Below are 25649 nucleotides of genomic sequence, written 5' to 3'. Positions count from 1 at the left end.
AGAGTGTCGCAGATTCATATGTTACTGTCATTAAAACCTTTTAGATGGAGGTGCATTTATGGGAGTGCACAACAGAGGCAGTCACTACCCAACCGCGGTAAATCAACTCCTGCCCTGCCCATAAGTAAACCCGGAAAAGATCCCTCAAAATGAAGCATGAGGCACGGCGTCCATGGACACCTGCTTATAAAACAAAAGGCAAGGTTTGTTTACATAGCGTGGAAAAATGCAAATGCTGTCTAAACATGAAGCGCGGTGTCCTGAAGTGGGTGCCCTGCCGATTAATGTGGGAGGGTCAAGGGAAAGAACTGACAAAAAGAGGAAGAGGGTCTGAGTTTTTAGTCTTTGTGGAAGCTAAAAATAAGAAGGTCTCATAACACTTCCCCCTCATTCATTTCCCCAATTCAGAGGCCTGAATGGGCCTTATCGTCATAATCCATGCGGCTGCGATGTAACTTTGAACAGTCATTTGGGCTAAACCAGTAAGCTACGTACTTTGAAAATACATATGGTCTGAAGCCATCACTCTATCATGCCTGAATGCCAATGTCTAGGGTTCATCTGTGAGTGTTTCTTTGTGTGCTTGAGGCCACTCAGTGGTGTGCACCACAATACATAAAAGAACAAGCATTTGCAATGCGATAGGTCTCGCATTTACGCAACTTTGAGCTATTGGCATTGTAAATGACAATGCCTTTTATTTATGTTTTGTTTTTTCAAACATAAATAAAAGGCATTGTCATTTACAAGGCCAGTAGATTAAACTTGCGTATATGCAAGACTTATTGCATTGCAAATGCTTGTTCTGTATGCTGTGGTGTGCATGGGGAAAAAACTCCATGCAATAGCCCAGCGGCAAAGTAGAAGTGTTTGCACAGAAGTAGGATAGAAAGTTCTTAAAAACAATAGTGACTGTAGACAGAGTAAGAGAACCCTCCGAAATGGAAAAGGCTACCCTGCTTGTTAGAAATTGAGTTTTTGGTTGAAAGAGGTATGCATCCTGTCCAAGCAGGAACCGCAATCCTAATCAGGGTAAGTCACAACACATTCTAAATTATCTTGTGATCGTCCTCTGGTAGCTTGGCACATGAGTAAAGTATTTGTGTAACACTTCGAACAGTAACACAGTGAGGACACCACAAAAAGACTCCACACCAGGTTAGAAATATAGAAAATAATTTTATAAATAAAACAAGACCAGAACGACAAAAACCCAACAAGTAGAAGTAGAGGTATGATTTGTTTAAAGAATTAATGTAAAATAGAGCTTTGAAGCAAGTGCTTAAATGGGATATCTGGTCGCGCTGGACCGTGGCAAAGTCACGAGTTCAGGCCAACCGCGATAGAGCACAGGCAGGATAGAGGGACCCATGTAGGTCTGCTGAACAACAGTATCGTGACCCGGGCTTGCGTCAACGTCAAAGATGATGCGAGGTGCAGCCGAAGCGATGCATCGGTGTCAAGCCACACTTGATCTTGGCAAGCTCCCACTTGGCCTTTTTAAAATTGTCCCAATCTCTATGTGTTTCATTTAAAATTGAAATAGCGCTGAACTTACAGGAGGCTCGCTCGGACTACTAGAACGCCTCATCCACTTCCGCCCTGCTCCCGGGTCCGATCACGTGACCACGAGGAGGGGCATAGACACCAGGATGACTTAAGAGCCGGTCTCAGCACGGGAGCGGGCACTCGAGAACAGAGGCCGCCCCAACCACTGCGGCAACTACCACTGCGTAATTAAGGACACTAATCCTTACATTTTTTTAAATTGAAGCTTCCACTTGGCCTTTTTAAAAATGTTTACGATCTCTATGTGTTTGATTCAAAATTTAAATTGCGCTGCACTTACCGGAGGCTCGCTCTGACTACTAGAGCGCCTCATCTACTTTCGCCCTGCTCCCGGGTCTGATCACGTGACCACGAGGAGGGGCATAGACACCAGGCTGACTTAAGAGCCGGTCTCAGCGCGGGAGCGGGCACTCGAGAACAGAGGCCGCCCCAACCACTGCGGCAACTACCACTGCGCAATTAAGGGCGCAAATCCTTACTTTAAAAAAAATTGAAGGTCCCACTTGGCCTTTTTAAAAATTGTCACAATCTCTATGTGTTTGATTTAAAATTGAAATAGCGCTGCACTTACCGGAGGCTCGCTCTGACTACTAGAGCGCCTCCTCCACTTCCGCCCTGCTCCCGGGTCCAAACACATGACCACGAGGAGGGGCATAGACACCATGCTGACTTAAGAGCTGGTCTCAGCGCAGGAGCGGTTACTCGAGAACAGAGGCCGCCCCAACCACTGGCCAACTACCACTGCGCGATTAAGGACGCAAATCCTTACCTTTTTAAAATTCAAGCTCCTACTTGGCCTTTTTAAAAATTGGCGCCTCATCCACTTCCGCCCTGCTCCCGGGTCCGATCACGTGACCACGAGGAGGGGCATAGACACCAGGCTGACTTAAATGCCGGCTCCAGCGCGGGAGCGCAGCGGGCGCGCCGTCCGCGTGCCAAAGCAAGCCCGTCTGCGCCCGTCCGTGCCCAACCGGGACCAGGGGCCAAGACCCCTGGCCCCCGCCTCCTGTACTGCACGGAAGACCTCCGGAGCCTGGCCCATAATACTGTGCCTCTCAGTGCTTCTACTATTGAAACACTCAGATCACAAAAACTACTCAGGGCCCATAGGGGAACTGTCTCACACAGGCTCACTACACTCCCCTCAAAGCCACCTCAAGCCCTCACACCCCGTGGACCCAAGGTGGCCATCCTTAACACCCGCTCCCTAAAAAAACATAACCTCAAGCTTTTTTTCCTCCTGCAAGATAACACCTTAGACCTCCTTGGCATCACAGAAACCTGGCTTGAGGAGTCCTCTACCCCGGATATAGTAGCCTCCCTTCCTCCAAACTATGGTGTCATTCACCACAACAGACCGAGCAGTACCAGAGGGGGTGGGGTAGCAATTTTACATAAACAAGAGTTGAAGGCCGAAATCATCTTGGCAGAAAGCATTGAGGGGGCTGAGGTGTTAGGGGCAAAAATCTGCTCCCCAACTACCTGCTTAGCCATCTTAATAGTTTACCAGCCCCTGCATTCATCCCACAAATTCGTGGAGCTTTTAATTGAACTAGTCAATGACATCCGCACACGCTACCAATGCTTACTAATAATGGGAGATTTTAATTTCCATTGGGATCAGACTCCCATGGAAAGCCAGGCCATCCAGCTCAATGAAGCACTGACCTCCCTGGAACTTAAACAAGTGGTACACGCTCCCACACACGAGAAGGGCCATACTCTAGACCTAGTCTGGTCATCCCACCCGTTTACCTGCCCGATAGACATTAGTCCCTGCGCCTGGTCCGACCACAACCTAATTAGTGTCCAGCTTCCAGCCACCAAGCGTGCAGCTAACCCTGCTCCGGTGTGGAAAGTACAGCGAGGTTGGAAAAAAATCCGAGCAGATGACCTGGTTGACACCCTAAAAAACACAGTCCCTCCGAATCCAACTAGGGGAAATCCTGACTCTGCTAGCATTGCCCTGTCCACCTGGCTGAAGCAGGCCATAGACATAGTTGCTCCCCTGCATAGAGTCATATCCAGGGACAAAGGCAAAGGGGCCCCATGGTTCAATGACTCCCTAAGAGCCCTGAAGCAAACCCTCCACCAACAGGAGGGAGCGTGGCGGAAAGCCTACAACGCAGATTCCCGCACAGAGTACCTCTCAGTGCTTGGAGCCTATAAAAAAGCCATCCTTGCAAGGAAAGCCGAATTCTACGAACTTCGGATCACCACAGCTAAGGACACTCAAAATGAAACCTTTCGTGTACTCTCTGAGCTAAGACAAACAGAGACTGTGAAGCCCGCACATAGCCCAGAGGATTGTAACAAGTTTCAATCCTTCTTCCTTGACAAAGTCAAGAACCTATTGAACGTGATCACAGCAACTCCCATCCTGTCCTGTCCACTTTCACCGGTCCCCCCTGGCCCCCTTGTTTGCGGCACCACTCACTGTTTTCCCCACTCTGACCATCGACTCTCTGCCCCCCTTAATGGGACGGGTCAAGTCAGTCTCCTTAGCAAACCCGTGTCCACCAACCATTTTCAAGATGGCACTACCAGGGATTGAGGACGAGGTACTTTCACTTCTCAATCAATCCCTGGTACATGGGACCGTCCCCGCTAACCTCAAAGAAGCACGTGTCATCCCACTCCTGAAGAAGCCAGGAGCCGATGTGAAGAACTTAAAACATTTTAGGCCGATCTCCCAACTCCCATTCCTAGCAAAAGTGCTGGAGCAGCACGTGCTGAAATCTATGTCCCACCACCTCGAAATAAACAACCTCCTGCAGCACAACCAGGCAGGGTTCAGGGCCTATCACAGCACAGGAATGGTCATGCTAGCAGTGCTGGACGATCTCAGGCTCCGGGCTGACAAGAAAAGGCCGTGTGCCCTGGTCTTACTGGATCTGTCCGTGGCATTTGATATGGTCAACCACAACCTACTTCTGTCGCGGATACACGATCTTGGAGTCCAGGGCACAGCCCTCAAATGGCTCACATCCTTCCTCAGCGGCCGGTCACAGAGAGTACAGCTGTTGACCCACACGTCCGATTCAGGCAGTCTTTCCTGTGGAGTCCCGCAGGAATCGGCACTGCCCCCCTCCTCTTTAACGCCTACCTGCAGCCCTTGATAGCCGCCCTAAACACCATGGATTGCCAGATCTATAATTACGCTGATGACACTCAACTCATCATCCAGAGCGACAACTCCCCAGCCTCTCACGCTAAAACACAAAACATCCTTAAATTTATCACCAACTGGATGATGGCCAACTCCTTAAAAATCAACCCGGACAAGACCGAGGTCTTGGCCATCACCACTGCCTCTAAACCTTGGAGCAACCTCTTCTGGCCCCAGGAACTGGGCGCCGACCCAGTCCCGGCCATGGCTGTTAAGAGCCTAGGCATCAAAGTGGATGCTAATCTCTCCATGACCCAGCAGGTGTCTGCAGTAGTGGGTACTTGCGCCGGCCTGATGAGACAGCTCCGTAAGCTCGCCCCCCTCTTGAGCTTTTCCACCCTCAGACTGATCGTGTTGGCAATGATAATCTCTCGTCTTGACTACGGAAACGCCTTGTACATAGGCCTCCCGGAGAAATTACTTGCCAGATTTCAGGTCACCATGAACAATGCTGCCAGGCTAATTTTCAGACTGCCCAGAGGGGCCCCTGCCACCCCTCCTCCAACAACTGTACTGGCTCCCAGTAAAGCAGAGAACCAAGTTCAAGGGCCTCTGCATCATGCATAAGGCCATCTATCGCCAAGCCCCTAGGTACTTCAAAGATCGCCTAAAACTTTACACCCTGAATCGGGCGCTCCGGTCCTCAGAGGCCTGCCTACTGACATGCCCTCGCTTCCGGCTTACCTCCAAAGGGGGTAGAGCCTTTTCCATCGCTATCCCCCCATTGTGGAATAAACTACCAGAGACACTGCGCAAAGAGCGCGCCCTTCTTCCCTTTAGGAAGAAGCTAAAAACAGTCCTTTGCTTAGAAGCTTGGGGCTCTCCCCAATGCTAATCCCTTCGCATCTGCAGGCCAGGCCGTGCCTCTCTCTCTTGAGAGCGCTTAGAGACCTGTCGGTGATAATTGCGCTCTACAGATATAAAATACAAATACAAGTGGGCGAGATGCATTGAGTTCCTCCATGCAATGGTGGCGGTGCTTCGGTTTCGAGTGTGCGGCGCATGTTCCGAAGGCAATGTGCATTTACTGCTCACACAACAGGCAATTCTGAAGGTGATGCGCTAATTCAGAGTGCCATGCAACAGCCCTGTTCCACGCTTCAATAAAGATGCGCCGGTTCTGACGCACGCAAAGGTGAAGATGCAATGGTTTTAATGAGGATGTGTGGGTTCTGGCTGTAGCAGCACTTTATACCAGCTTCCAAGGGTCTAGGACTGGGTTGGCACCACTTGGCAGGGCATAACTGCAGAAAGCAAAGTTCAGGTGATGTAGCAGGATGCGTTGAATTCTTTGCTGTCCCTGAGACTTAGAACAGGAGGCAAGCCAGAAAGCCCTTGGAGTCACTCTGGGTTCAAGTGATGCATGTCCAGTCCTTCTTACCCAAGAAGGAGAACAGCAGGCAGCAGGGCAGCTCAGCAAGGGACGAGTTCAGCAAAGCAGCAGCCCTACAGAGTGGTAGTCATTTCAGCTATTCTTTGTCCAGGCAGAACCTTCACAGGCCCAGAAGTGTACTAAAGTCATTGTGTCAGATGTCTAGTTATTATACCCAGTTGTGCCTTTGAAGTGGAGAAGACTTCAAAGATGGCTTTGAAGTGCATAGAGGTCAACCCTGCCTGCCCAGGTTCCAGACTCACTACAGGGGGAGTATGCATGCCTTTGTGTGTGGACAGGACACAACCTGTTCAAATGTAAGCGTGAGAATGTGCCCAGCTTCTTCCTACCATCTCCCAGGATGGCCCATCAAGACACACTTAAGCTCCCTTTGTGTGAGGCTATGTAGAGGGAATACACAAAGCCCAGCTCTCAACCAACCTAGAATCAACAAGGACAGGTAGCAGGCACCAAATGGCTAAATTAAGTAAATGCCAACTTTCTAAAAGTTGCATTTTCAGAACTGCAATTTAAAATCTGACTTCACCATAAGTTGTGATTTTAAATCGTAAGTCCAGGGACACCAAATATGAAAAGTATATCTCTTCAGAATTGGGAATCACGCTTAAAAAATAAAGATATAGAAAGGAACTATATATGTCCCTATGCTAATCACCCTGACTCCTGGAGGTGTGTAACATGTCCCTAAATGGTTGTGCCACCTTACCTTTAACACATTAAAGGAATTCCAGCGGGAAACTGTTTGGTCCCAATGATTTCCTACTTTTCAGTTGGGACAGGACCTCTACTATCTACCCTTCTATAATATCCTTCATCAAAGAATGCCTAATGGACCTCTTTAGCCTCAGGACTGGAATATCGGTCACAAATTTGCACATATCCTTCACAGCCTCCGGAGAGAGGCGTGGGGCACATAAATCCCTGAAATTGTGTGTAAAGGTTTGCGCAATGCTCTCATCCATGTCTACCAGAGCACCCTGGGATGTGCGGATCATAGATATCCATCTCTGGCCTTCTTCCTTTTTGGCCAACCAGGCCATCAATTTCTGTTTGGCCCTAGAGTGTTGTGGCCTCTTGGTGCAGCTTTTGCCAGTATTCCTCTCTAAGTTAGGACAAACGGTCTGCCAGGTCGGGGTCAGGGGCCTCCCCCAAATCTCATCCACTACACTACCTTTGCTAGTCTATAGCGTCTCTTCCCCGAGATGTTGGAGATCATACAACTCTGTATCACCATCTTGTAGGCCTCTCAAAGGGCCATCTCTGAGGCCACTGAATCCCTATTTAATCTAAAGTATTTGGCTTTCACATCCTGTACGCATCTCTGGGTAATCCAATCCGTCAGTTCCCTGGGGTCCAACTGCCAGCCAGCACAAGCGTGCCTACTCAGACACCATTGCTCAGTAAATAACGGAATTGTCCAAAATACCCCTTGGGAGTTAAGTCATATTTCAGAATCTACCAAGTTGGGCTACTGGTACTAAGAAGTAGTCAAGGTGAGCGAGGGAGCGAGCAGCATTGGATGAGTAGGAGTATTGTCTAACTCCCCGATGGGCAATCCGCCAAAGACCAGCCAACCCCTGGGCTTCCACAAACCTACACAGGCGTGTGTCACCCATTGGTGTCTCCCCAAGTGGAGCACACTGACCAAGTCCCCCTGTAGGGTAAGATTACGGTCAACACCCACCACCAACAGTGCCTCTGGGATTTCAGCCAGCCAATCCCTCATCCTCTTCAGGACCTCACCCTGAAGGTCCAGGAGAAGATACCAAGATGCCAAAACCAGCTTCTCCCCATCCTACAGACCCTTCACTGCTGCCCAGCAACCCCCGGGGCCGACCCACGTTTTGATTATTTGGAGGGGCAGGGACCGACGGACTAGGATCCGCATACCCCTAGACCCTGTGGAGTAGCCTGCGTGGGCCAGGGTGTTATACCGACCTCTGCCCAGAAATCCGCAGTTATTTCATACAAAGTGTGTCTCTTGCAATAGTATAAGGTCTTGGGAGTCTCTTGCTTACTGCCTAGACTATTAACATTTATGATACAATTTCAAGGAAAGTGCCTCCGTACAAGGCGGGAAGCTCAGCCTGTGACATCTCTGGGAGTTAGATAGGTGCCCCTTAGCAAGCACCTCACCACTCCATGTCGTTACACCCTGCTGCGGCCCCAAACCTCCCAATCTCACCCCACTCAGCTACCTCATGCTGCAGGTGTACAACCACCAGCTTTTCTAATGCCCAAGTTGCCTGTCGCCCAATCCAACATGAAACATACATTACTATTTGTTCAAATAGTCTAACTAAATGTGGTCCAATTGGTAAGAGGGAGGGAGGTGTGCCCCACAGGCAGGAGCAATGACTGCTCATCAGCAGTCAGACCAATTTGTGCACCCCCCTCAATGTCTGGATAAGTCACTCCGAATCCACCCTCAAGTCCCCAATCATTACAAAACCTCATCTGCAGTCACAGGGGTAACCACTGGAAGGGATGGCTCCTCTGTGTCCTCTTCAGAGATAGACGTATCAGTAGCAGCTTGTCTGAGTCTCTATCAAGTAGTTCCCAGCGGTTTTGCCAGAGTATAGGAGAACCTCCCCGCAGTGCTGCCACAACTTTGTCCCTTTCCCGTTGCGCTTAAACCTTGGTGAAGTTGCCATGGAACGGCGCTACGGATGGACCTCTGCCCCTGTGGTTGCCATCCAGAGGAGCATTCCGCATTCTGAGCAGCAGGGAGTGGGTGACCCTGTCTTTCCAACCAGTCCCACACGTCCCCTGCTGTGTCAAAAAAATGGTATCTGAAATTATGTGGTCGAAATACAGAGGTAAGCCGGGAACAGCTAGGCATACTTAACGTTGAGATGGCGCATATGCCACTTCATGGCTAGATAGATGTATTGCTGGTTCTGTATCGCAGTTGTGTAGTCTGGATAAATGTTGACCAGTAGGTCATCGATCGTTTTGGCCCATGTGAGCGTGCATACTGAAGGATGTGGTCACTGTCTACAAAGTTCAATAAGTGGGCAAAAATCGGTCTGGGGAGTGACCCGGGTGCTGGGGGTTTACTAGGTATGTGGTGCGCATGATGCACTGTAAAAAAGGGTCGAGATCTTTCCCTACAACACTGTTACACGAACAGTTCAGCACATTGCCCCTCCGTATGCTACGGTGCCCTAACCAGGCAACTATTGTTGTGCCGAAAGCGACCCTCAGTGTCCTCCAACTAAGCTATAAGAAAGTGTATATCTTTTTGCAGATTGCGCAGTTGAACATCATGATTCATTACCGTCAGGTGTCGCTGCACCAATATGGATTTTACAGTAACCGCTCTGTCCATCTGCTTTTTATGATCTGCCTGTAGTAGACCCAAATCCACCACCAATGCTTCAATCTTCTGCTTGCTTCAATCTTCTGCTCCAGGGTGTCCTTGGTGTCCCGAATAGCTGCCAGAATGATGGCGTTATGTGCCTCCAAGTCAATTTCTTTCCCCCTCTTCGCAGGGCCTTCCGCAAGCGACCAGCCCCCATCCTGGCTGCCCCCCAGTTTGTTGCGGACCATTGTGATATAAGGTGGGGCATGTATCTCTACCACACCTACCCCACCAACTCTCTTGCACCAAAACATCCCTCAAAATTTCCACCTCCAGGTGAGGGGGGTTGGGTGGAGTGGCCAGGACCGTGAAGCAAGGAGTCCCCAAGTTATGTCACTGCAGTCACATGGGTCGGCTTCACCACAGCAAGATACCAGGCTGCAGTCGTCCTCATTGCCCTGGTGCATCTGCAATAGGACGGCCCTGACCAATTGGATGAGTAGAACCCCCGTTATGGAGGCTGTCCCTTGTCTCATAAAGTCAGGGCGGGTGCACGCCCTTTTGATTGCCCCTTATGTTTTCACCAGTGCCAGGTCCTCAGTGGCCTGCAGAGCGCCAGGAGGGGAGAGCACTCACAAATGTGCCAATGGGCCGCCCCTGCGCATCCTTGCCCACCAGGGGCCGCCATTCCTCCAAGTCCCATGGGGCTTCTACACTTTCCAATACTCCAAAAGCCCACATGTTGGCTACTCAGACAGTTTCAGGGGCAGATTACAATCCCCTCAATGGCACACTTATGCAGGCCAACGCATCCCCACGGCCTCCTATTCTATTCTATTCTATTCTATGTTTGGTGAAGCGCAACAGCTACCCCAGCAATGGGGCGTCCCGGCGCTGAGAGACAGGCACACACCTTACTGGACGGGGGAGGGGGGAATGGAAAAATACCCTAGGGGGCAGGGAAAAGGAGAGTTTTGATTGCCTTACGAAAGACCGAGAGAGTATCTATGGAGCGTATACTGAGGGAAAGACGTATACTGAGGGAAAGACAGATTGCTTTTTTACAATGTGAAGATGGTAGTAGGCTTTTGGAAGAGAAGAAGATCACGCATTTCATTATGTCTGCTCTTTAAGTCTATTAGACAAAGGACAAACATTTCCAAATATTAATTAATTAATTCATATTTTTCTTGGAGTGAGAATCCAAGCCCTGAGTGTAGGCATTGTGCCATTGAAACTCATTCTCCAGGTGAAAACAATTTGGCACTACAAGGCCACAAGATGCCATTGACGTCAATATTCTCCTAGAGAGTCTGAGGCTGTTAGTGATGGAATGGACTTTTCCCTATGTAGTATGGAGTATCTACCAAATAACTGGAGTATTTAAAAAGGTAAGAGCAAGGATCAGACTGACTTGAGAGAACCCCTAAGAGAAAGGCAGGCTAAAACATGAAAACCCGAGTTATGTGCACCGATAACCTGTGTGTAGGAAAAAGGGCCCAGCACTTCAAGGGTTACCTAGGAGACCACCAAGGCACATGACATTTCAAATATATGCATGCTAGACTTTGATCCCCCGTGACGATGCATGAATTAGACCACTTATGTCCAGGCACTGGATGAAAATGCATATCCAAGTTATACAGTCCCAAGATATGCATCTGCATACATTAGATCAGTACCATTAGATAAGGCTAAATGAATGGAATATTCAAATGCAATGGACTGAATGGCTGTCAGCTCCACAAACACGAAAGCTACCTGCGCAAAAGGTGCAGTGGGTTAAGCGAGGTGGTGCACAAGTACTCAACAAAAACAAAAAAAGAATATTTTTGAAAAGACAGTCACTATTCCCAGTTTTCTTTTTACAAAAGAAATCAAAGTTTACCATTTCTTTTACTCTGCTCTTCTGCACGTTGAAATCCAAGTTGTTTTCTGCACGGACCTTGACAATTTCATCCTACAAAATAAAAAGAGAATTAGGAACTACTACCTTCCACAGACCTGCAACAAGACCATGTTTACTCAACGCTATTGGATCACCACAGAAGTGCATTTCACTTACTGGATGGTACCTACCAGCCATGAGAGTCGGCATCCTTTAATAAACGTTCTGCACAGCTAAATGTGACCAAAACAATTCACATATTTTTTTTTCCAGGGTTTTATATAGTGCGACCTAGAACCTAAGATATCAGAGCACTTTACATGAGCACCAGTTTCGTTACACAAGGATACATTCATTTTTGTTAGGCACGGGGAGATTAAGTGATTTGTACAGAATCACAGGATGTTGAGTGTAAGAAAGTAGGATCTGCTTCTTATGGTTACCTGCAGCCTTTGGAGACCATTCTCCGGGGTTGTCTGCGATGCAGCCAGACATGTAGGTTAAGTTCCATTATAACCTTGCGGTAAATGCTAACTTTAAAACGGCTGCTTAGAAACATGTTGTGCTTGGTGTCAAACACTTTAAAATCATACCTCCACACCATTAACTGGTGAGGGAAGTATGATTCCACTCTTCAGAAGCAAGCTTCATGGGTCACCGGTCTACCCTGTACCAGCTTTCTCGACCTGGGCAACGCAAAATGGACACTGCCAGCCACAGACACATTTCTGCTCTCCTGCTGCTGAGCCAAGCTTGAGCAGAGGAAGGCATGACAATAGGCATCCTGCCACAGGAAGGTGTAACCACCTCCCAGACAGGGTTTAGTGTATTGGGGCTGGGTGGGTGGATGCACTCAGAGTGCCAGAAAGTCTGCACTGGGGGCACATTTGGTGTCCCCCTGCATAGTCCAGCTCAAACCAGTTCTGGGAGCCAATGGCTCCTGCTCTGGCGCGCAACTGGACAAAGGACATGGGTGTAGCGGTATACAACCTTTACAACACAACTTTTACAACGCACTACCATTACAACGAAACTTTTACAACGCAACATCCATTACAACGCATGCATTTACAACGCAGTCATTACAACGCATGACAGTACAACGCACACCACTACAACGCATGCCATTACAACGCAGTCATTACAACGCATACTATTACAACGCATAGCATTACAACACATAATACCCCACACTATCCAACACTTACCCTACTGTTGCACCCCCTGGAGTTAGAATAGTAATTTTTACCCCTAAACTATCCAACACTTTCCCTACTGTTGCACCCCCTGGAGTTAGAATAGTAATTTGTACCCCTGCACTATCCAACACTTACCTTACATGCAATGCAATGTAATGCGTTGTAATGGTATACGTTGGAAATGTAGTATGCGTTGTAGTGGAATGCGTTGTAAAGGTTGTTTCAAAGAATTTGTTGTAATGGCATGCGTTGTAATGGATGTTGCGGTGTAAAAAATGCGTTGTAAAGGTAGGCGTTGTAAAAGTATGCGTTGTAACGTCATACATCTGGGTGTAGCCACCCCTCTGTCCTGGGAGGCTCCCCTGAATCTGTCCAACCCGTTCCCGTGGGCATAAAGTGGGTTACCTGGCTTTGGATTTTACCTGGACAAGATACTACTAAGAAGAAACCAAGTACTTCGACAGTCTACGCTGGACGACTGAAGATTTCAGCAACACAGGAGATGGGTTTCCAAAGGTCCCTGAGGTCGATCTGCCCTCTCAGCGATTCTGAGACCAGTATCCCTTGTGGGGACCGTGTGACCTGAACCCCTGTGCATCGCGTACATTTGCAAGTGCATATGCTTGTTGGCGATTCCCGAGCTTGTGCATTGGAGTCCGTGTAGTCCTGACCCCAAGCAGTATTTGCACTGAAGAAATCCGGCCTCCTCGCACTGAGTGCTCTGTGGGCTGGTTCTTTGCAAACTTGCTTGAGGTCTCCTCACGACTCCTTGTCCGTTGGCCTGTGGGTCCTGGCGAGGGTCACCTTGTTTATTCTTGGGCTTCCCTGGTTGCTACAGATGTCCCTGACTCTCCTTTGCTTGGAGAGTCCCCTGGACCTTGCTGGTCCAAACGTAACCTGTTTGTCCTTCCTACGTGTGTTGCATTTGCCAAGGCTTGTTGGAGTTCCAGCCACACATCGACCCCTCAGCACTCGACATCCTTCGTGGGACAGCTCACCTCCGGATCCTGATCATCCTCGACGTCTCCTGGTCCCTGTGGCTGCAGAGACAAGCATCCCTTCTTCGCACTTGAAGCACCAGACATCGGTGGGTATTCGACTACGATGCCCCTGATCACCTGAAGTGACCCAGACTCTGTCCCCTCTGCTTTCAGGTTCCTCTCACCTAGACTCCAGGCTTGGATTCCACCTGACACTCTTCACCTTCCTGGCAGCAGTACTTCTTTGCAGCTTTCCATTGAAAACAACAAAGGTTTCCGACACTACTTGACCCCTACGCACCCGGCTCCTCTCAGATAGGTAACACCGGTACTTCGGTACTCATTGGTGGGTTGGCTCTAGAACCTCCTATGTTCCAAAGGGTTTGTTTGAGGTCCTCGTAGAAGTGTCCTTAAACTGTAACTTTGCAACTGCGACTTTCCCATAGAGTTGTACGGAGCCCATGGTTGTGTTTCCTCACTGGGTGGTTCTTTGGGGTCCCAGCAATTCTACCTGCTCTAGACACTGTGTCTAGTCAAGTCATGATTGTTATACCATCTTTTTTTAGCATATGGTTCGGTCTCCCCCTGGAGCCCGCTGGGCATTGTGCTACTTACGAATGTTCGATTCATCCAGTTTTGAGTGCTTTCTGTTCTAACCTCGTGTAGAGGGTAGTAGAGAGTGTTATATTATTAAATACATATTTTTATATAACTACTGTGTGGTTCTTCTTTCATTTAGTCATTCAGGAGGTGATATTCTGGTAAAACAAGCTGCATTACATTCCTTCAAGATTAAGCCTGAAGGCTGCTCTCCACAGCTAACACTAGGATAGCGTTCTAAAGGTTATCTTTGACCTCATACATCATAAGGGTGGTGTGGACTGGCACAGGGTGCCCACTTTAATTGGTGGACAGCAGGCCACCTTCTAAAATTGGGATCGCCTGTCAGGGCAAGGGGAATCCATCATAAATTGTTGCCAAATTAGAAATGATAAATTTGGAGGTAGTAACAATCGTATAAATTACATGATCTTCATTATGTCCACCAAAGTCACTGTGTCATTCACTTCTCTCGAAGAAACCATACTGTTGTGTACTCAATCCGATTACTATTTGTATGTTTATATCAAAGTGATCTAAGGTGGCAACTTACGGTTAATTGCTTTTTCAGTTGCAGCAGCTCCATTTTAACTTTCTACAAACAAGTACAAAAAAGAACATTTTAGATAAAACACATAAAATAACAATCACTGAAGAATACAACATTGGAAATGGCGGATGCAGAATGAGTCAAATGGCTTACTTCCATTAAAGTGTGTCTTTTATGTCCGTTTTTGGTCTGGTGTGAAAGCGTAGCTGGCGCCACACCTTCCGTAAACATAAGAACAGGGTTTTAATAAGCATTATTCGAGAGAAGCTTAGGCTCTGCCCGCATGTTGATCTTTTACAGTACAAGCGTGGTCAGCAGTTTTTGACTTTGTAAAAAGTACTTACAGTGCCATCAGATGTGTAGGGGTGTGCAAAGTTTCCCTAATTTGCATTTGAGTAATGCAAAATGTGGGGAATATTATACATATTTACACAACAAGAAAAACTGGCATTTGGTGCTATATTTTAGAGTGAAATGCAACTTTGGCCACAAGATATTTTGCATTAAAAAACCAAAGCAAGGAACACAAGTGCTGCAAACAGCAGATTCTTGTAGTCTGGTTGTTAGTGTTGTTCTCATGCGCTCGCACTAAATTATTGCAGGAAATGGCACATTCATTACACAACGTGGTGTAACAGTGTAAATTCAGGAATTTTGCCTGACAAACGAAATGTGAAATACCAAAATTATGCAAGAATATAAAAATCCCTAGCTTTCATAATGGAAAGTTTAAATTCTATTAATGATTCAGAAAAGGGGGTGGTGATGAACAGAGTGTCTGAATTAAGCAGACCACTCTTACCCAGTCCAAAGATCAGGGCTTGATCCATCACCGTTATTTAGCTCACTGCCCCATCCCAGCTCAGAACCTGGCTATATGCAAATTAGTCTGTCCCTGGCCCAGTGCATCATGGGAACAGGGCAGACCAAACTACCAAGCCAATTCTTCACCAGAAAGGAGACAAGCTACCGGGGACCGGTTTCTGGCATTTCAGCCTCGTCGGCCCGGCTTGCTTGAATCCTGATGGAGCAGTGAGCAAGGGACTCATGTCTGAGTATACCCTGCCACACCTATAGTGGCCAAAAATGATTCAGAAAAGGGGGTGGTGATGAACAGAGTGTCTGAATTAAGCAGACCACTCTTACCCAGTCCAAAGATCAGGGCTTGATCCATCACCGTTATTTAGCTCACTGCCCCATCCCAGCTCGGGACAGGAACAAACTAATTTGCATATAGCCAAGTTCTGAGCTGGGATGGTGCAGTGAGCTAAAAAACGGTGATGGATCAAGCCCTGATCTTTGGACTGGGTAAGAGTGGTCTGCTTAATTCAGGCACTCTGTTCATCACCACCCCCTTTTCTGAGTCATTTTGTCCACCATAAGCGTGGAAGGGTATACTCAGATGTGAGTCCCTTGCTCATTGCACCATCAGGATTCAAGCAAGCCGGGCCGACGAGGCTGAAATGCCAGAAACCGGTCCCCGGTAGCTTGTTTCCTTCCCAGTATAAGAATTGGCTTGGTAGTTTGGTTTGCCCTGTTCCCATCATGCACTGGGACAGGAACAGACTAATTTGCATATAGCCAAGTTCTGAGCTGGGATGGTGCAGTGAGCTAAAAAACGGTGATGGATCAAGCCCTGATCTTTGGACTGGGTAAGAGTGGTCTGCTTAATTCAGGCACTCTGTTCATCACCACCCCCTTTTCTGAATCATTTTGTCCACCATAAGCGTGGAAGGGTATACTCAGATGTGAGTCCCTTGCTCATTGCACCATCAGGATTCAAGCAAGCCGGGCCGACGAGGCTGAAATGCCAGAAACCGGTCCCCGGTAGCTTGTTTCCTTCCCAGTATAAGAATTGGCTTGGTAGTTTGGTTTGCCCTGTTCCCATCATGCACTGGGACAGGAACAGACTAATTTGCATATAGCCAAGTTCTGAGCTGGGATGGTGCAGTGAGCTAAAAAACGGTGATGGATCAAGCCCTGATCTTTGGACTGGGTAAGAGTGGTCTGCTTAATTCAGGCACTCTGTTCATCACCACCCCCTTTTCTGAATCATTTTGTCCACCATAAGCGTGGAAGGGTATACTCAGATGTGAGTCCCTTGCTCATTGCACCATCAGGATTCAAGCAAGCCGGGCCGACGAGGCTGAAATGCCAGAAACCGGTCCCCGGTAGCTTGTTTCCTTCCCAGTATAAGAATTGGCTTGGTAGTTTGGTTTGCCCTGTTCCCATCATGCACTGGGACAGGAACAGACTAATTTGCATATAGCCAAGTTCTGAGCTGGGATGGTGCAGTGAGCTAAAAAACGGTGATGGATCAAGCCCTGATCTTTGGACTGGGTAAGAGTGGTCTGCTTAATTCAGGCACTCTGTTCATCACCACCCCCTTTTCTGAATTAAATTCTATTAATGACACAGAGACATGAATTATGCTATAGTTTCTTTGCTTTATTTTAACCGCAGCCATATTAAAACATTAATAAACTGCAAATCCCTTGGACACTTTGAGAGTAAAGTTCATCACAGTTCATCCAATCAGGGTGCACATATCCCTCTAATAGTCCTCTGTTTATTTTGGCTCCTTTTTTTGTGCGACAAATCTGCTGGATAGTTAGAGCCAGATTCATCAAACTAAAATCTGCTCGCAAAGGCCAGATTCTGAGTATCTGGCCCTTTGCGAGCGCCATTTTTGCATTTGGGATTCATCATCCCAAATGCAAAAATCGCAATTCTAGAAATCGCTAAATTGCCATAAATTGCATTTAAGGAATCTCAATTTGAGATTCCTTAAATGCAATTCATGAACCATTTTAAAATTGCGAATTCGCAATCTGGGGCCGCTATTTACTGCGAAGTCTTACTATGTGGTAAATAGCAAAAACTTTGAAAAATGCACTAAAGTGCATTTTTCAAAGTTTCATGTTGCGCACACACATGCCCTAAGGGCATGTGTGTGCGCAACATATGTGCACACATCAATTTCAGGGTTGCAACAGGGTGTCCTTTGGACACCCCTGCACCCTTGAAATCACAATCTCAATTTGCGAATCGCTAATTGCGATTAGCAAATTGAGATTCTCTTCCCATTCTTCCTATGGGCCTCTAGGCCCATAGGAATGAATGGGGAGATATTCCTTAATTGCAACTCGCAATTTGCGAGTCGCAATTAAGGAATTACTAGAAATCGCTATTTTGTAAGTGATTTCTTGATTAATAGCATTTTGCTATTCCTTAATAGCGATTTGGTATTTTTCGCTATTAAGGAATAGCAAAATGTGTTCTTGATGAATCTGGGGGTTATTCTTTAGTTCTGCTTGTTGAAATCTTTTCCTGTGAACAAGAAAACGCTGGTAAGAACATGTTCCCAATGTTCAGAAAATCATGCATAACCATGTAACCTGAAAACTGTATAGCGCCATTATGTACCGGAAAAAGCACACACAAACGGTCTTACAAGGGCATGTAATCATAAAGATATTCCTTAGATCCATTACAAAAATCCTTCTCAACACCGGGGGGGGGGGTGGAGGGGGGGGGGGACCAGTTGGTCCTCAACCCTGATGGGATAATCCCCGCCTCTGTGTCCTTAATAGAATTGAAACTTTCCATTATGAAAGCTAGTAAATTTTAGATTCTATGTCAGGCCTGGACGCGAGGATTCTGCTACTGCAAAGCATATCCACCCCTAGGGTTGTCATGGTAGGAAGTGGTTTAAAATAGAAATGCCTGAACATTGAGTCCGATGACTAATCCGCTGCATTCATGATATCTTCCAAGCATAGTGCCAAGTATAATACCTTATAGGCCACCACTCCTCTGGTAGAATGTTCCCCAAACATTTTCATGTCTATGCCTGCTTCTTACATGGCCCATGTAACCCATCTAGCAATGGCAGGGGAGGACAAGGTTCAGTGTGGTTTTCTATGAGCTATAAAGAGTTGTTGTTCCACAGGAGGGCGGGAGTCTTCAGTCATGGCTTTGTAAGCATTAATTCATCTCACCACGCACAGTTTTGGAGAATGTGGAAAAGTTGGATAGGATACCACCTGAAAGTTGGTTACGTTTGTCTCGAAATTTGGAAGGTAATACCTTCTGGAGTGAACACTCGTCTGGTGATGTCTAACGCTCTGACATGAGACCTTCATCTACAGGAAATCCAGCATAGGAGAGAGGTCAATTTGGCTGACAGTTGTTTCCTAGAAAGATGTTTATTTTGAAACCAAGAAATAAACAGGTTAAGTGCTACATTAACATCTCACAGTATCGCAGTTCAGGAGGAAAGGATAAACGTATACCCCTGAGGATTTTGGGAACCAAAGTGTTTTCACCCACAGGGAGGCCTTTGACTGGGGGGTGCCCCGCTGATATTGTTGAGTGAAAACTATTCACTGTTATGTAAGCCAAACCCTTGGATGCCAAGGTGTCTAGAAAATTCAGGATACTGACAATTTCCGCCCCCATCGTGATCTAAGTGTCTTTGATGACACCAACCCCCTTCATCTAGACTAATCCGATCAATATCTCCTAACTGTGTTGCCTGCCCATTCCTTGGTGAGAAGATTTTCAGGCTGGAGCGAATGTCCGGGGACATGTCACCGTCCCCGGTCATCCTCCACACCATAAGCTGCAGCAAACCCTCCAGAACCAGATGGCGCTAGGGATGCCCTGAAAGATTCTTGAGGAAAGCTGGGAAAAGGGGTAGACAGATTGGAGAGTCCCAAGAAAGTTCCATCACAACTGGAAACAATGCTTGAGACTTCCAGAATGGAGTGATTACCATCACAGTCGCCCTTTATCACCTAACTTGGGTGGAAAGTCGCATTATCATGGAGTATGGTGTGAGTGCATATCCTGTCACCTTCTTCCAGTGTTGCTGGAAGGCATCTGTGGCGTATTCCAATGGATCTGCCCTCCAACTGAAGAATGTAGCCCCTTGGTGGTCCAACTGGGTCGCAAACAGATCCACTGAGAATGGACCCATCTGGATTCCAGTGCATGGAACACTGACGGAGCTAACTTCCAGAGGCTGAGATCCCAAAGGTACCTTGATTACCAATCTGCCACTTGATTTGCTGAGCCTGGGAGATGTTCTGCCGTGATTGAGATTTGGTTCTCGAGCCAGTATACCCATAAGCTCTAGGCCAAGTCCAATAAAGGTTTGGACCTTGTCCCCCCCAGATATTTGATGTACTGGACCGCCGCCACATTGTCCATCTTGAGGAGGACACAGCATTGAATCTTCTCCTTCTTCCAACACTTGACCGTGAGTGAGCCAGCCATCAGTTCTAGAGAGTTAATGTGTAGAGCACTCTCTTGTCCTGACCATTTTCTCTGGTGGAGAGTTCTCCGCATCGTGCTCCCCCGCCCACTCCGCTGCCATCGGATTAGATCACTAAGTCTGGATGTGATCCAAAAATGGCCCGTCCATTCCAAGCCTCCATGTGGGCTAGCCACCATTAGAGTTCCGCTTTCATCAAGTTTGTCAAAGGTACCAACTGCGAATACATCAGCCCCCTGTGGAGATGTGTTATCTTGAGCCTTTGAAGGGCCCTGTAGTGTGGAGGGGCAGAAAAAATGGCCTGAATGAAGGAGGAGAGGAGTCCTACCACCCTCTGTCTCAAGGACGAGACCGGTCTGGCTAGTGTGCAATTCAACTTGTGCCTGATCTTGGCCACCTTCTTGGATGGAAGGCTCGGGTGGCTTGGACTGAGTCCACTAAAAACACCAGGAACACCAGGGACTGCGTCGGGGATAAGACCAACTTTTTCTCGTTGATGAGAAAACCAAGAAACTGGAGGAGACCGGCAGCCGAAGGAGGACTAGCAATACAGTCTGGCTTTGATTCATCAGCAATATATCGTCCAAGTACATGATTAGCAAATGCCTCTGGACCGGAAGTGTTCTACCACGGGTTTGAGAACCTTGGTGACAGCCCAAATGGGAGCATCATGAATTTGAATGTGGCTTGATGCCAATGGAACTGCAGAAAGCGCCTATGAGGTGGAAAGATAGGTACTGGTAAATATGCGTCTTTGAGATTGAGTCGTGCTAAACAGTTGTTGGGAAGAAGAATGCCTCTGAGGAGATGAATCCCCATTTGGAAGTGGCGGAAGACCTATCACTCATTTAATTATTTGAGATTGATGATGGGTCCACCACAAACAAATTGCTGATAAACCTTTAAGTGTATGGGTGTGTCTGGAATATTGCTCCTTTGGAAAGGAGGTCTTGGACTTCGGAATCGACTAAGGAGGTCTCCACGTTGAAGAAGTGCAAAGGAGGCGGGGGCCGGGGCTAAACGGGGGAGCCATAAAACTATCTGGAACCCCCTGGTTGATCTGTAAATCCCAAGCACTGGATGTCAGGGACTTCCAGTTGTGGGCAAAATCTGTAAACCAGTTCCCAAACCTTACGTGGGTAAAAGGTATCACAATTACCGGGAGAGGTGCCTTGCTGGTGTCCCCCTTGGGGTCCTTCTCTGGAGACCATGTCGATGGTATCCATGGGTGGGGTAAAACCCACCAAACTTTGAGTGATCCTGCCATTGCCCACACCCAGAGGATTGGCCCCGGAATGAGGCCTGTTGCTGCCCACAGCCAGCCGAGTGCCCCATTCCACCCCCGGCCCCGATGAAAATACTAGAATGAAATATCTTTTTAAGGAAGACTGAGCTTTTCAAATGAACCGAATGTGGCGATTAATTTATTTAGCACTTTAATAAAGGGGTCGCCGAATAGCCCTCCCTGTGCCACTGGGCCACTTTCTGTGCTGGCCAGATCCCCCAACTTTGGGTCGAGTTTAATGAGCAGGGACTTCCTCCGCTCAGACGACAGGGCAGAGTTGACTTTGCCAAGGAATATTATGGTCCTCTGTGCATATCCGGACAGGACTTCTGGGGAGATAAAGGATCGCGAGGCCTTTGCATATCTAATATTCTGGTAAGGGGACCGGCAATGTCAAGGAGCTTGTCCTGACAGAACCAATAAGTGCGATCAATGCCCTTCTTAGGGTCACGGCTGTACTTGCCGAGGAAAGTCGCCATGTGGGGGTCTAACTCTGGGGTAAGAGCAACTTTACCCGCCATGGATGGGCCTTGAGGTGGTTGCTGATCTCCTTATCTAGACATTTCCTAAATCTCTCTGCCACTTATGTGGGTACATTGCCCGTAGTGATCCAATCAGATGAAAGCAAGAGGTCCTCTGGGTCAGGCATGTCCGAGTCTAACCCAGGTGTGGTATTTTCGCGGCCAGGTGACTTCGGATCAGAAGAGGGGCACCAGGGCTCTATATCCCCTTCTGAGGCAGGTGAGTCATCACCTGCCTCAGAAGGGGAGGCAGGATATGTCACTAGGCTTAAGGTGGGCTTTTGAGGCACGGGGGAGTGGGGGGGGGGAGGGTGAGTACCCACTGTCTCGGGAAGGGTACTGTGAACAAGGAAGGCACGATTCAGCGGGTGGAAGGCATCCAAATCGACACTTGGGTCATGGGTGCACTTCTTCTTTGAGGTTTGGGGCGACTCAGGTTGGCCTGTAGGTGCAAGGGTGGATGACCCTTTGGGTTCTTCCCTCGGTTTGAGGGGTCTTAGGCACAGCACTCCTGAGCAAAGGAATTTTTGCTCCAGGGGTGCCATAGCGTTCAAGACCACCCTCTGTATGGAGGTATCCATGATCTCGCAAAACTCATCGTCAATGGGGAGTAAGATACTGAATCTTCCTCCATGTAGGAATCCTGTATGTCCTGCATGACCAGGATACTTTATGTTAGCTGAACCAGGTAATCAAAGGGGCCTGAGAAGGCACAATAGGGCAGTGGACACCAAAATGCCCTTATACTCACTGGGCTAAATAATTAAACTGGTAGTGTACAGTTGTGACTGAAAAAATCTGTTTGAATTATGACTAAATAATGAAAGCCTGGGTAGGGCGTCCTAGATCACTTATGGGGGCCTGCATGTAATCACGCTGAACACTAGACACTATGTAATTGACAACGTTCACTGACCTCAAATAGGGACTCCCAATGCGGGGCGTGAACATGCGCACTGGAGCAGGAAGGGAGAATCTGCCAAAGGGCAAAAATACAGACCTCCGGCGTAGAAGCGTCTCACTCCAGGCACACAGGGTTTGAGGAGAGGACGTTGGCAGTTGAAGAAAGAGGAGGAGACTACTTAAACAGAGGACTACGAGAGGGATATGTGCACTATAATTGGATGAACTTTTCTCCCAAAGTGTTCATGGGATTTGTAGTTTAGTAATGGCTGCTGCTGAAATAAAGTGAAGAAGGTAAAGCATAATCCTCGCCACCGGTCCAGACATAGTATACACCTTTATAATGGATATTTCACCCTGTGGTGGGTCACATGCTGCTCTAGCACCAGTGAGTAAGGACATAATCTTTTGCTACTGATTATCAATCTAGAGGGCAGAGGAAAGAATTTAATAGAGCTTCCATTATTGGTTAAAAAGGGGGTTTCCCACTGAAACGATGGACTGGCACCACATCTAATGTGATAGAGAGTATTATTGTTATGCTAGTCTTTCCTTGAAGTCTATGTAGTGTTTGTAGAATGGGGCAGATGGACTGCGGCCACTGAATCAAGGGAGCATTGGCATGAAAATCTTCTATTCCCCCTCCACCCTTGACCAAGGGTGGAGGGGTTGATTTATAAGTTATCCCTCTGAGTTGGACGACAGGATCTGAGATCAGTGGCCCACATAACGTGAACCATGGAGAAGCAGGTCAATTACCATCCGCTTATCAGGTTGGACAGGGTGAAAGGGTTCAAAGAGGATCTCCTTCTGAGGTTTTCATGGCTTTGTCTTTGAAAAGCCCCCTTTGCCTTGGCCATGGACAGGGGAGGAAGGGTGCCATCTGTAGGAAGGTGGATATCTGACTATGGTTACCCCCAAACTTTTTGCCTAGTGTTTAGCTGGTTTTTTACTTAGTTGGCCTGGGATCCTGCTATTCAGGGCCCCAGACTAATTGCTCTCTCCTTAAAATGGACTCCATGTACCTTAGGTACATACACAATTGGAAATGGTTCACCTTATTGGCCCCTGTAACAGTGTACCCTAGGTACCCAGGGCATAGGTGTTTCCAAGGCCTACCAGGGGCTGCAGCATGTATTATGCCACCCCTGGCCTGGCCTCCATATTTGACACAACTGGCTGATCACTCAGCTGGGGTAAGTTGGTGTAATCACCTCTTGCTTAGGTATAGTATATCTATATCTAACTTAAAATGGACACATATGTTCCTATCAGCCATTCCTATGGAAGGCCTCATCAATCCTGGAGGCAGAGTGCTTGGAAATATGTGAGATGGTGCCCTAGCATGAGCTGAGCCTGTCTGCAGCTTTCGGAACCAAGTCCTTTAGCTGTTCCATGATACTGCCATACCATATACTCTTAAGTGCATTATGAACCTGTGGTATATAAATAAATAATACCGGATCTAGGTTTTACTGGACATAGTAATAACAGATAGCTCAATAAATAAGAGTCAAGATTCGAGGTAGTAGGAGTTTGCAGGTTTAATACAGCATAAAGGACAGGAACAGGACAACCTGCATAGGAATAGGATGGCAGGGCCCGGCAGCTGCCGGGGCTGGATATGGGATGAGCGCGCTAACTTTAATAACAGTACACAAGCATATATACTAAAACAGTTGCATTACAGCGAATACAGTAGGCGGAGCAGTGGGTGTGGTCAATAGCAGTCGCGAAAGATAAGAGTGAAAGTGGGTGTAACAAGAGGCGTGTACATAGACATGTGATGTAAACGTAACAGAATATGTCATAAATGGGGCGGAAACATGGAGGGGGCTACCTAAGGAGCCGGGACCTCTGACCTAATGGTGCGCGCAAACTGACAATGACGTGTTACTAGGAGAAGCTGGGGGCTATGAACTCTGTGCTAGGAGTAGAGACTGAAGTCTGGAGAGTCAGGGCGACATGTACCTAAACCCTATCTAGTATCTAATGTTTAGAGGACATGTTGATATAAACTAAGAGTCAGGAGGGGAGAGGCTAACAGACTCTAAGACTGGAGCATGCATTATTCTACATGTAGTGCGTGTTGAGGAATATTAAATGACCATTAAATACAGTATTTCTCTTACATGGAGACGTAAAGGCTAGACGATGACGGAAACTATTGATGCGATTCAGTAGCTTAGGAATGCAGAGAAGGAGGGCTGGACTGATAACTAGAATCATAACATACTCTTGGCAGACTCAGAGGCAGAGCCAGGCCGAGCCGGGCACTGCGAGGCAGGAAGTAAGTGAAGGGTCGAGGATACAGGTGGGGGCTGTATCGCTCCTCAGCGAGGGTTCACGAGACAGAAGCTGAATCTGGTGTCCGGGCCCATTTGAGGCCTAGAAAACGGGGACTTTACAATGAAATAACGTGCACACTGAGAAACGTGGCAACGTAACTTTACATAGGCCTAATATTCTTAGTATTCACGAGAACTGGAAACTGGCATACTAGAGATGGACACAACTATAATTGCATCTTAAATCGAACATGGGGAATACATATGCATATTAATCATGCACACATAACATAAGATGGGGGACACGTAGGGACACAGAACATGGCAAAATTTACTTTTCCACATTCCCTCCTTGTCACTACGTTTCCATCAGGAAACATCAATATTCATGATACCATCTATCATTTCATACAGTATCATTTGCTCGTCTCGGATTGTCTTGGAACGGGATTTAGAACGGGACTTGGAACTAGGAATACAAGAGGTAGCACAAATGCCGCAAATCGCAGGGCCACATTGTATACAGAGGCAGCAACTGAATATGATCGCTACTGCAATACCCAGAAATGACAATACTTTCCATCCCCAGGCGGAAATTATATTCCAGAACCAACCGGACCATGTCCAGGTGCCTGGATCTTGGTGTAACATATGGGCAATTTTATGGAGTCTGGTTATGGCTGAATAAACAGACGGCGCGTTATTAGGAATGAAAATGCAGC

General features: G+C 47.5%; 1 protein-coding gene across 1 annotated transcript in view; it reads right to left on the bottom strand.

The window, feature by feature from the left end:
* The window catches only part of MCUR1 (mitochondrial calcium uniporter regulator 1), a 237300-nt gene that overhangs the window by 76416 nt on the left and 135235 nt on the right, over window positions 1–25649 (bottom strand). Inside the window, exons 5-6 of the mRNA XM_078687987.1 lie at window positions 14656–14697; window positions 11324–11395 (exon numbers count right to left, since the gene is read on the bottom strand). Of these exons, the coding sequence (XP_078544113.1) occupies window positions 11324–11395; window positions 14656–14697 (114 nt within the window). The remainder of the gene's footprint in view (window positions 1–11323; window positions 11396–14655; window positions 14698–25649) is intronic.

The sequence above is a fragment of the Lissotriton helveticus genome, chromosome 4_1 (assembly GCF_964261635.1).
Source record: "Lissotriton helveticus chromosome 4_1, aLisHel1.1, whole genome shotgun sequence".
NCBI classification, from domain to species: Eukaryota; Metazoa; Chordata; class Amphibia; order Caudata; family Salamandridae; genus Lissotriton; species Lissotriton helveticus.
Note: the sequence above shows the minus strand (reverse complement) of the source record. Positions and strands in the feature narration are given on the sequence as shown.